At 42.8% G+C, this 13,200-nt stretch overlaps 1 protein-coding gene across 3 annotated transcripts in view; it reads right to left on the reverse strand.

Moving 5' to 3' along the window:
- SYCP2 (synaptonemal complex protein 2) overlaps window positions 1-13,200 on the reverse strand; it is a 551,324-nt gene that overhangs the window by 452,614 nt on the left and 85,510 nt on the right. For 2 of the 3 annotated variants that reach the window (XM_077252835.1, XM_077252834.1), the window contains 2 exons: window positions 7,439-7,463; window positions 7,272-7,357 (listed from right to left, as the gene is read on the reverse strand). In XM_077252835.1, coding sequence (XP_077108950.1) covers window positions 7,272-7,357; window positions 7,439-7,463 — 111 coding nt within the window. Of the gene's footprint in view, window positions 1-7,271; window positions 7,359-7,438; window positions 7,464-13,200 lie in introns of those variants that run through there. The other variant, XM_077252836.1, reaches the window with a different exon arrangement.

Raw genomic sequence — 13,200 nt, forward strand, 5'->3', positions numbered from 1 at the left:
CTGCAGAGATGCAGTGAAGAGGCCCTATGGTGTACCGACCAGGAGGCGCTGCTGCCCGGGTAGAGTGTGCCTTAAACACACGCTCCAGTTCATTTTCCGCGCTCCAGAGTTCAGAGCGGTGTCAGGGAGGGAGTGTAGCATCAGTGACATCAGCATTAGTCTTTGAAGCAGAGCCAGCAGCATCTCATTCATTCAGCAGTGGTTTGCAGCTGGGGCGGTCGCATCTTGGCACCGTCCTGGTTGTAAACTACTCATACCCCAGATATGGATTATGGTGTGGGAAATGATGACGACAGACAGTTTTGGTATATTGTTGCTTTTTTATTTTATGTTTATTACAGAAGATCGAGGGCGTAGCAGGAATTAGGTGTATAATAAAATGGGAATAGCCGGATTACTTACGGTAATGCTCTTTTAATGAGTCCATGACAGCACCCACTGGAGAGATAGGGATCCGCCCCAAGGAACAGGAAACCTACAGAGACATAAAAGGGGGCGGTCCCCCTCTCCTCCTCAGTTTAATTTCAGAGTACCCGGAGGACCGCCAGTGTTAGTCAATCATCACAATGTATCATCAGAATATAAACTTCATAGAAGTAATTACATTGGCTTTTATTAGGGAGGGATGTGACTGGGTGCTGTCATGGACTCATTAAAAGAGCATTACCGTAAGTAATCCGGCTATTTACCCTTCGCCATGACAGCACCCACTGGAGAGATTTCCAGAGACCAACACCTAGGGGGGGACCACCGTGCTGAGGATAGTCCTGCCAAAGTGTAGGTCAGAGTCGGAAGACAGGTCGAGCCTGTAGTGATTATAGAAAGTGGAAGGAGCCAACCAAGTTGCAGCCTTACATATATCTTCGATTGGCACGTTCCCTTTTTCGGCCCAGGAAGAAGCCATGGCTCTGGTGGAGTGTGCTTTGATGCCCTCCGGAGGTTCTTCATTTTTCATGGAATAGGCCAACCGGATAGCGTCTCTTATCCACCTGGATAATGTTGCTCTTGTGACTCCATATCCTTTCTTTTTGCCCTGGAAGGATATGAACAGAGCCCTACTCTGCCTCCAACTACTAGTTTTCTCAATATATTGCAAAACTACTCTCCTGACGTCTAGAGTATGGAATTTTTGTTCTTCAGGAGTAGAGGGGTCTTTAAAGAAAGTAGGAAGATGTATCTCCTGTGACCTGTGGAACTTCCCTGCTACCTTAGGAAGGTATAGGGGGTCCGGTTTTAAGATTAGTCTGTCATGAAATGTGAGAAGGTAAGGTTGATCTATCGACAAGGCCTGAATGTCGCTGACTCTTCTAGCCGATGTTAAGGCTACTAAGAAGGCTGTTTTTAACGACAAGTGTTTTAAAGATGCTGTGTCTATAGGCTCAAACGGAGATTCTGTTAGAGAGTCTAAGACTAGGTTTAGATCCCACGGAGCTACTCTAGGTATGTGGATAGGAGTAACTCGTTCACAGGCCGTGATGAAGCGGGATACCCATTTATTACCAGCAATATTATGGCCATAGAGGGCACCCAGAGCGGACACCTGGACCTTTAGTGTGTTAACTGACAGACCTAACTCTTTCCCTTTCTGCAGAAATTCTAGTACAGATTTTATTGGGACTTCAGAGGGGTTTGAACTAGTATGGAACTGAAGAAACTTCTTCCATACTTTGGTGTAAATTTTTGTTGTAGATGGTTTCCTGCTAAGCAGGAGTGTATCAATTAGGCCCTTTGAAAACCCCCTGGAATTTAATATCTGCCTTTCAAATTCCAGGCCGTCAGGTGGAGGCTGTCCACCTGAGGGTGGAAGAAAGGTCCCTGGGAGAGAAGGTTTGGGATTGAGGGAAGGACCCAAGGATCCGTCACCGACATCGACCGCAGGCACGAGAACCATGGTCTCTTGGGCCAGAATGGCGCTATTAGTATTATCCTGGCCTGCTCTTCCCTGATTTTCCGTATTACTTGTGGAAGCAGAATTATCGGAGGGAAAGCATACGCCAGCTTGAATTGCCATGGTGTTTGAAGAGCATCTAGAATGTCCGGGTGATCTGCACGGGACCGAGATGCGAATTTGTGGACTTGTTTGTTTTGTTTTGTAGCGAACAGGTCTATTTGGGGTTTGCCCCATAACAATGTTATCTTGTGGAAAATGTAAGGATTGAGACACCATTCTCCTTGATGAAGAGTGTGTCGACTTAGGAAGTCCGCTTGTTGATTGTCCTCTCCTTTGATGTGGACTGCCGAGAGGGACAACAGATGCTTTTCGGCCAGGATTAAGGTACTGTTTGCGGAAGACATTAGAGCGTCTGATCTTGTGCCGCCTTGTTTGTTTAAATACGCCACTGTCGTAGTGTTGTCTGAACAGATTCGGACGTGGCTTCCTCGTAGCTGTGGGAGAAATTGACGCAGTGCATAGTTTAATTCTTTTAGGTTTGATGAATATAAATCTTCATTCTTATCCCAGGTTCCCTGGCAGAATCTATCTCCCATGTGTGCGCCCCACCCGTGGGGACTAGCGTCCGTAGTTATCGTGTGGGATGGTGATATTACCCAAGGGACACCCCCCGCTAGGTTGTCTTTATTTAGCCACCATTCTAAGGAGGATAAGACTTTCTCGGATAAAGTTATTTTCGATTCAAGGTGCCCCAGAAATTTTCTCTGTTCCCGAAGTATCTGATGTTGTAATGTTCGGGTATGAAGTTGTGCCCACTGAACGGCTGGAGTACAGGAGGAGAGGGATCCTAGCAAGGACATTCCTGCTCTCAGGGACATTTGAGGTTTGTGAATGGCCGCCACAACTTTACCCTCTATAAGAGATATTTTTTCTTGGGGAAGTAGACATTTTTGCTTTATGGAATCTAGACTAAATCCCAAAAATGTCTGAAGGGAAAGTGGGGTGAGTCTGGATTTTTTATAGTTGACGATCCAGCCCAGGCTTTCTAAGGACGAGACAGTGTCAGCTAATCGTTCCGCACACTGAAGGGATGAATTTCCTACAACTAAAAAATCATCTAAGTAGGGAATGATTAATGTGTCTCTCTGGCGAAGGTAGGCCATTACTTCTAACATTACCTTCGTGAAGATCCTGGGTGCCGTGGAGAGACCGAAGGGCATGGCTGTATACTGGAAATGATGAATCTCCCCCTCAAGAGTTACTGCCACTCTTAAGTATTTTTGATACCTACTATGGATAGGGAGATGGTAGTAGGCATCTTTTAAATCAATGCCGCCCATTCTACAATTTGGAAAAAGGAGCTTAATGGCCGATCTAATAGACTCCATTTTAAACGTATAATTTTTAATAAACGTATTGAGTTTTTTAAGATTTATAATTGTTCGAAATGAACCATCGGGTTTAGGGATTAAAAATAACGGAGAGTAGAACCCTTTACCCTCTTGTCCCTTTGGCACCCTAACTAAAACATTTTTAACTATAAGACTTCTAATTTCTAGCTCAAGGGCCTTCTGTTGCACTGGTGAGGAAAGGGCTGTTAAAATAAAGGAATCATGGGGAATTTGGAGGAATTCGATTTTCATTCCTTCCTTAATAATATTTAGCACCCAGGAACTTGACGTGATTTTTCGCCATTGGGGAAAGAAAAATTTTAACCTGCCCCCTACTGGGGTGTCTGGTGTTTCAGGATTTGTTGTCTCTACGGAAGGGGGGGCCTTTGAACATAGTGCCACCCTGTTTTCCCTCTCTTGTGGCCCATCGTGACGATCTTTCATTTTGTGTTCTTTTCCCGAACGGCCTCTTCCTAAAGGTCTTCCTATAGAAAGGAATTGAGGGGTCAGGGAAGGCTTTTTTCCTCTCTTTTGCTTTTTTGAGGATCTCGTCTAATGCTTTCCCAAACAAAAACTCACCCTCACACGGAATAGCGCAGATCTTAGCCTTTGACTGCGTATCCCCCTTCCAGCTCTTCATCCATAACGCACGTCTGGCATTATTAATTAGACCGGCTGACCTTGCTGCAAGGCGAAGAGAGTCAGCTGAAGCATCGGCCATGAATGCTGCTGCACCTCTAATTAGTGGTATCGCATCCCGCAATTTTTGTCTGGAGACCCCCTGTTCGATTTGTTGATCCAGCTGATCAATCCACACAAGCATGGATCTAGCTGTGCACGTGCTGGCAATTGATGGCTTAAATATGCCCGTGGAAGCCTCCCATGATCGTTTCAGTGACGATTCTGCCTTCCGATCTAGAGGATCAGAAAGTAGGCCCGCATCCTCGACTGGTAGGGCTGACTGTTTTGAGGTGGAGGCGACTGCAGCGTCCACCTTAGGGATTTTAGTCCATGAAATTAACTCCTCATCATTAAAGGGGTACTTCCTTTTGGAGGCTGACGGGAGAAAACCTCTCTGGTCCTGTTTCTCCCACTCCCTCTTTATCAGAGCCTTAACCGCCGGAATTACTGGGAATGCTCTTCTCTTCCTCTCCGCCAACCCTGCAAACATGATGTCTTGTGCAGTTTGGTCGTCTTTTGTATCCTCACAACCTATAGTATTCCTGATGGACTTTACTAGGTTGTCCACCCCATCAAGAGGAAAACAAGCTCGACCCTCAATGTCGGAATGTGTTGAGGAAGAGGATGACGCCTGCGAGGAGTCTGAGTGGATAACGCCTTCCTCCTCGGACTCAGAGCTGGATATAGCCTTTTCTTTCCCGGATTTTTTAGGGGGGGTACTGGCTTGTGAGATGGCCTGTAACTCCTCTCTAATTATGGCCCGTATATCTGTGACCGACATAGATGGACTCTGCATTGTTTCCGCCATACACTGATTGCAGAGTTTTTTGGGGTGGGAATCTGGGAGAGGCTCGTCACATAACGCACATTGCTTGTGCTTAGATTTCTGTCTCTTTTTGGCCTGGGAGAAGGACATTTGTGGAAAAGGGTGTCAGCTTTATAGGCAGAGGGGAAATCACACTCACCCAGGGAAGCTGTACGGTACCGAAATAGGAGGCTGCGACTTTCTGGATCTTGAATTCTTGGTCTCACTCCTGTGGCTGGCATCTGAGGACCTTCTGCTGGCTGGCTCACCTGCTGGGTCCACAGTCTTGCCTGGGGACGACATGTTGCATCGCCTGTGCGTTTGCAACTTCCCCCTTTTTATAGGCCAAGATCCGGTCTCAATCAATTTTTTTTTTTTTTTTTTTTTCCCTCCCCACAGCGGTGTACTGCGCATGCGCGAAACCGCGCTTTCCCTCACCGCTGTGTGGGTGACCCGGAAGTGCTCACCGGCCCCGGGGCAGTATGGGGATGTTTTCCCCACCACCACGCACGCGCGGCCGCCATCTTTGTCCGGCCTGCGCTATGGAGCGGTGTGCCGGCTGCCGCTGCAGCTGTGCCTCAGAACTCGGACCTCATACCTGGCGGTCCGCGTTTGGAGCTCCTTTTAGGGCCGCACATCTGCCGCAATGCCTGTGGAATCGAGCAGCCTCCCGGACCATGCGTTCCATATGCCGGCCAGACGAGGGGGGAGCCGTCTAGCGGAATCTCCCCCGACGCTGCTTCTGGACTGCATCCCCTGCCGTTCTCGCGGACACCGCACAGGCGGATGCGTGTAGCCCAGGTATGCCTGTAGTTCGAAGAATCCAGAGATCCTGTCCCCTGGGAACAGGAAACCTAAACTGAGGAGGAGAGGGGGACCGCCCCCTTTTATGTCTCTGTAGGTTTCCTGTTCCTTGGGGCGGATCCCTATCTCTCCAGTGGGTGCTGTCATGGCGAAGGGTAAAAACTGTGTTTAGTGTTTTATTTCATTAAAATACTTTAATCTGGCTGCGTCTTTATTTAACATGTAACAACTATAGGATTAGTAATGGATAGGTGTCTTATTGACATCTCTCCATTACTAAGCCGTGGGCTTGATGTCACCTTACAATACGAAGGCGACATCAACCCAACAACTATTACCCCACTTGCCACCGCTATGGAGCAAGTGGGAAGAGCAAGGCTAAATGCCGGAATTGGCGCATCTTAGTGATGCGCCTTTTCTGGGGCGGCTGCGTGCTGATGTTTTTAGCTTGGGGGGCCAATATCCAAGGCCCCTACCTAGACTATTCATATCAGCCCTCAGCTGTCTGCATAGCCTTTGCTGGTTATTTATTATGGGGGGGACCCCACATCATTTTTTTGGTCCCCTATTTTAACAGCCAGTAAAGGCTAAGTATACAGTTGTGAGCTGATATTAATAGCCTGGAAAGCTCCATGGGTATTACCACCTTCCCAGGCTATAAACATCTGCCCCCAGTCTCTGGCTTTCCCCTCTGCTGGTTCCCGTAAAATAATCTTTTATTAAATACATGTCCAGTAATTAGCACATACACTGTACCAATTGTATTTGTCACTGACATCTATATATCTACCTATTTCTACCTATTCTATATGTATTTACTGTATGTTATCCCTCTCTTCTATCCTGTCGACTCCTGCAGTGATTTTACAGAAGCCAGCAGATGAATTACCGGCTTTTCTTCTATCTTTCTGTGCAATATATATCTGTTACTGATATGTATATTTATACATATATGTATTCTATGTGTATATTTCTATTCTATTCTAACCTGTTAGTGTGATTTTACTGAATGCAACACATGAATTACTGGTTTTTCACAGGACACCGGTGTGTAAAAAACAGACAGAACTCGCATGGTACGAGTGCTGTGCGTCTTTTTTCTCTCATCCATTGACTTGCATTGATGAGTCTCGTCCGAGATATGCAGCAAATCGCAGCATGCTGCAATTTTTTTCTCAGTCTGATTTCAGCTGAGAAAAAAATTGCAGATGAGATGTAACTCATTGAATAACATTGGTCAGAGTGCAATATGATTTTTTAGCGGATTGCACTCATCCGTTTTTCTCGCAAATGAGGATGAGCCCTTACGTTGACACTTTGACAGCTAAGTTGTGCTGTTACCTCAATGTCCATTACATGCACTATATATTTGGTTACCTCTATAGTGTGAACACCTATTATGGTATATCTGACTACTACTACTTCTATTTCATGTAGAACTAGGCTTTGTCTATAGCTACTATGGCCTTAGCCTTTTTCCTATTTAAGGCAGCACCTTTTTTTAATAATTGTTAAAAGTTATGTTTTATAATTGCACCTCAATCTTTTGCTGTACACACACCGAAAAAATAAATAACGTTCATTATACAAAATAAAAGCATCCTTTTCACACTGGCTGCACACTGTAATTATAAACTATAATAATGTGTAGACAATAAGATAACACTGACAGTGATAAACAGAATCACTAAACCATTACCTCTTGTTTGATAAATGTGCTGATCGATGGGTCCACCACTAAACTGCTAGTTTTTGAAATAAAGTTTTCAAGTATCTGTATTTTACCTGTATAGACATTGAAAATGAAGATAAATGAAATAAAGAAATAAACCCCAGAACTCTTTTGCTTAGGAGTAATCTACTTACCATCACTATTGTGGTCATGTACAACCTGTAAAATGGACACATAGAAAAGATTAAATTTTAATGCATTTAAGAAGACATTTTTGACAAGCTTTTGGTACATTATGGCTCTTTTTAATGGAGTATTAGACTATGGCTGCATGGTGACTATGTTCCCACAACAAAACCACACTACGAGTAATGTTCATGAATGTGATGGCATTACTATTTTTCCTGCACAATTTGAAGTCAACTGACAAATGTGACAGTGTAGCCTTATAAAAAAACAAGAAGAAAAAAAAACCACTATAAACTTTACATTTTTATTAATGAATAATATTAAAATCATAACAGTGATTCATAACAATGATAAAGGCTAAAAAAAAGCAAGATATCTTCAATTCTACACTCCCTGACAAAAGTTATGTCGCTTATCCATGTTATGTAAATAAAAGCTTATAACCTGATGTAAAATTCATCCATTGGTTGTATAAATTATTCTTTTGAAAGCTGAAACCCTCTGAAATGTGGTTTAGGTTAAGAAAATAAATTGGAATCAATGCAGAAATATCGATCAGTTAATGGACACAGAATGGTCAGATTTTGTCAAGACAAAAGTTTTGTCGACTGGTCATAATGCACCCAATTCTAGTTTACATCCTCACCTGTGTTCAGTAAATGATCAGTTAATTAGTTTGTGTGTGTGTATAAAAAGAAACCCAGCACCCCAGACCTTCACTTGAACTGCAACTTGAGCTCTGACAACATGCCAAAGCCTGGATTATCAAGAGGCTGAAGACCAGATCCACTGCAGAGGTGGCTGGCACCTTTAATGTGTCTCAGCTTCAAGTACAAAGAATTAAAAAAAGATTTGAAGAGACTGGAGATGTGTTTGACAAGCCCAGGTCCGGCAGACCCCGCAAGACAACTGCTCAGGAGGAACATTTGTTGGTTAGAAAATCCAAAGCAAGCCCCTCTTCCACTGCAGCAGAGCTCCAACAGGGCTGGTCACCTCAAGTCCCTGTGTCAACTAGAACAGTTTGTAGGATTCTGTCTCGAAATGGCCTCCATGGTCAAATCAGCACCCAGAAGCCAGCACTAAACAAAAGGCAAATAAAAAATCGTGTGGCATTTGCAAAGTCCCACAGCCTGCTAAACAGATGGACGCTGGAAAAGTGGCAGAAGGTGGATTTCTCTGATGAATCTTTAGTAGAATTACACCACAGCTGCCGCAAATACTGCAGGAGACCTACTGGAACCCGTATGGATCCGAAATACACCAAGAAAACAGTTAAATGTGGTGGTGGAAAGATCATGGTCTGGGGTTACATTCAGTATGGGGGTGTGCGAAACACTTGCAAGGTGGAAGGCAATATCAATAGCCTAAAATATCAAGAAGTATTAGCTACCTCTTATATTCCAAATCATAAAAGGGGTCAAATTCTGCAGCAGGATGGTGCTCCATCTCATACATCCATCTCTACAACAAAGTTCCTCCAGGCAAAAAAGATCAAGATGCTCAAGGACTGGCCAGCCCAGTCACCAGACATAAATATCATTGAGCATGTTTGGGGTAGGATGAAAGAGGAAGCTTGGAAGACAAAACCAAAGAATCTAGATGAACTCTGGGAGGCATGTAACACTGCATTATTTGCTATTCCTAATGACTTCAAATTGTATGAATCATTGTTGAACCGCATGGATGCAGTCCTTCAAGCTCATGAAAGTCACACAAAATATGAACTATGACTAATAGCACCACAACTTCATTCACCAATGTTATGCAACATATATTTGTATTTTAAGTTAATTTGTTTGAATTACACAATACCGCTGTCTCCAACATCATGTCCTCCCTCTATCTGAAACTGAACCTGTCAAAATCTGAACTCGTCGGGTTTTCTCCCTCTACTAACCTACATTTGCCTGACATTGCCATCTCCGTGTGCGGTTCCACCATTACTCCAAAGCAACATGCCCACTGCCTTGGGGTCATACTTGATTCCGAGCTTTCATTCACCCCCCACATCTGATCACTGGCTCGCTCTTCTTATCTGCATCTCAAAAACATTTCTAGAATTCGCCCTTTTCTTACTTTCAACTCTGCAAAAACTTTTACTGTTTCACTTATTCATTCTCGTCTGGATTATTGTAACTCTCTACTAATCGGCCTCCCTCTTACCAAATTCTCCCCGCTCCAATCTGTCCTGAATGCTGCTGCCAGGACCATATTCCTCACCAACCGTTACACCGATGCCTCTACCTTGTGCCAGTCATTACACTGGCTACCCATCCACTCCAGAATCCAGTACAAAACTACTAGCCTCATCCACAAAGCACTCCATGGCTCAGCACCACCCTACATCTCTTCTCTGGTCTCAGTCTACCACCAAACGTGTGCCCTCCGCTCCGCTAATGACCTCAGGTTAGCATCCTCAATAATCAGAACCTCCCACTCCCGTCTCCAAGACTTTACACGTGCTGCGCCGATTCTTTGGAATGCACTACCCAAGTTAATACGATTAATCCCCACAGTTTTAAGGGTGCCCTAAAAACTCATTTGTTCAGATTGGCCTACCGCCTCAACGCATTAACCTCGCATCATGTTCTCATACACTTTATGCAGTTAATAGCCCTCTGTGTCTGTACTGCTACATACTTAGGCAGTTAACTGGTTCAAGCAGCTTTACATGAACACCTGAACCTTACACTATGGCTGGTTCGAATAACTAAAGCAATTGTTACCATCTACCTCTCGTGTCTCCCCTTTTTCCTCATAGTTTGTAACGTTGCGAGCAGGGTCCTCATTCCTCTTGGTATCTATTTTGAACTGTGATTTCTGTTATGCTGTAATGTCTATTGTCTGTACACGTCCCCTCTATAATTTGTAAAGCGCTGCGGAATATGTTCGTGCTATATAAATAAAATTATTATTATTACTTTCTGTGGGCGACAAAACTTTTGTCTTGCCAAAATCTGACCATTCTGTGTCCATTAACTGATCAATATTTCTGCATTGATGCCAATTTATTTTCTTAACCAAATCCACATTTCGGCGGGTTTCAGCTTTCAAAAGAATAATTTATACAACCAATGGATGAATTTAACACCAGGTTATAAGCTTTTATTTACATAACATGGATAAGGGACATAACTTCTGTCAGGGAGTGTACAGGATAGTATCTCAGGATACAGTGAACAAAGCGCATTCATTTCACTACAGTAGGGCCACTATAATTATATTGGGATCCTAGAATTCCCTAATATCTGTCCTTACCTAACTGCAGAGATTGGCACCCAAAAAAGTATGACAATGGCGCCCCAACGAAGACTGTTCCCTAAGCAGTCCCTAGAATTATTCCCAGAAATAACACAGGATATCTAGTACAATGTATATATATATATATATATATATATATATATATATATATATATATATATATATATATATATATATATATATATATATATATAGTAACTAATTAGTAACACACCAACAAGGCAATAGATTATTAATGATACAGCAAAATGTTGCATAAAACAATCATCTGAGTTTATCGTAGATCCATCTGGTTCAAAACTTCCCCATTTGTTTCAACTCCAATATATTGGGGTTTATAAGGGGAACATATCTGTAGACCCATCAACGGAGTAGGTATGAAATACCAATTTCAGGTTCATAATATAAATGCAATGATGAGTTTAGATGTGCCATGCTAAAAAGGTGATCAATTTAAACCCCAGAGGACAAAAAAAAAAAAAAAAAAACTTAGCTGAAAGCATCTGTGTGCCGAAGCCTGGGAGCACAACGTCAAAGTACACAAGAGAAAACAGCCAGCTCACTGATATTGCAAGGTACACGGAACTCTGTTATGATAAGATCTGAACAATGTAGAAGATTTCATGCTGGAGCGCCTTGTAAAAATTCGAAATGTATTCAGTTCATATTAAAACATGCAAAATGCTCTTGGACCGCAATATAGTGAACAAATGAACAAAGCAATGCGTTTCGATCACCGCAACAATCTTTATCAACGCTTGTATACCTCCATATAACAAAATGCTTTAACCCCTTAAGCCCCGAGGGTGGTTTGCACGTTAATGACCGGGCCAATTTTTACAATTCTCACCACTGTCCCTTTATGAGTTTATAACTCTGGAACGCTTCAACGGATCTTGGCGATTCTGACAATGTTTTCTCGTGAGATATTGTACTTCATGTTAGTGGTAAAATGTATTCGATATAACTTGTGTTTATTTGTGAAAAAAACGGAAATTTGGCACAAGTTTAGAAAATTTCACAATTTTCCAACTTTGAATTTTTATGCCCTTAAATCACAGAGATACGTCAAGCAAAATACTTAATAAGTAACATTTCCCACATGTCTACTTTACATCAGCACAATTTTGGAACCAACATTTTTTTTTGTTAGGGAGTTATAAGGGTTAAAAGTTGACCAGCAATTTCTCATTTTTACAACACCATTTTTTTTTTAGGGACCACATCTCATTTGAAGTCATTTTGAGGGGTCTATATGATAGAAAATACCCAAGTGTGACACCATTCTAAAAACTGCACCCCTCAAGGTGCTCAAAACCACATTCAAGAAGTTTATTAACCCTTCAGGTGTTTCACAGGAATTTTTGGAATGTTTAAATAAAAATGAACATTTAACTTTTTTTCACACAAAATTTACTTCAGCTCCAATTTGTTTTATTTTACCAAGGGTAACAGGAGAAAATGGACCCCAAAAGATGTTGTACAATTTGTCCTGAGTACGCCGATACCCCATATGTGGGGGTAAACCACTTTTTGGGCACATGACAGAGCTCGGAAGCGAAGGAGCGCCATTTGACTTTTCAATGCAAAATTGACTGGAATTGAGATGGGACGCCATGTTGCGTTTGGAGAGCCCCTGATGTGCCTAAACATTGAAACCCCCCACAAGTGACACCATTTTGGAAAGTAGACCCCTTAAGGAACTTATCTAGATGTGTGGTGAGCACTTTGACCCAACAAGTGCTTCACAGAAGTTTATAATGCAGAGCCGTAAAAATACAAAATCATATTTTTTCACAAAGATGATCTTTTCGCCCCCAATTTTTTATTTTCCTAAGGGTAAGAGAAGAAATTAGACCACAAAAATTGTTGTGCAATTTGTCCTGAGTACAACGATACCCCATATGTGGGGGTAAACCACTGTTTGGGCTCATAGCAGAGCTCGGAAGAGAAGGAGCGCCATTTGACTTTTCAATGCAAAATTGACTGGAATTGAGATGGGACGCCATGTTGCGTTTGGAGAGCCCCTAATGTGCCTAAACATTGAAACCCCCCACAAGTGACACCATTTTGGAAAGTAGACCCCTTAATGAACTTATCTAGATGTGTGGTGAGCACTTTGACCCAACAAGTGCTTCACAGAAGTTTATAATGCAGAGCCGTAAAAATACAAAATCATATTTTTTCACAAAAATGATCTTTTCGCCCCCAATTTTTTATTTTCCCAAGGGAAAGAGAAGAAATTAGACCACAAAAGTTGTTGTGCAATTTGTCCTGAGTACAACGATACCCCATATGTGGGGGTAAACCACTGTTTGGGCTCATAGCAGAGCTCGAAAGGGAAGGAGCGCCATTTGACTTTTCAATGCAAAATTGACTGGAATTGAGATGGGACACCATGTCGCGTTTGGAGAGCCCCTGATGTGCCTAAACATTAAAACCCCCCACAAGTTACACCATTTTGGAAAGTAGACCCCCCTAAGGAACTTATCTTGATGTGTTTTGA

The sequence above is a fragment of the Ranitomeya variabilis genome, chromosome 4, assembly GCF_051348905.1.
Source record: "Ranitomeya variabilis isolate aRanVar5 chromosome 4, aRanVar5.hap1, whole genome shotgun sequence".
Taxonomy (NCBI): domain Eukaryota; kingdom Metazoa; phylum Chordata; class Amphibia; order Anura; family Dendrobatidae; genus Ranitomeya; species Ranitomeya variabilis.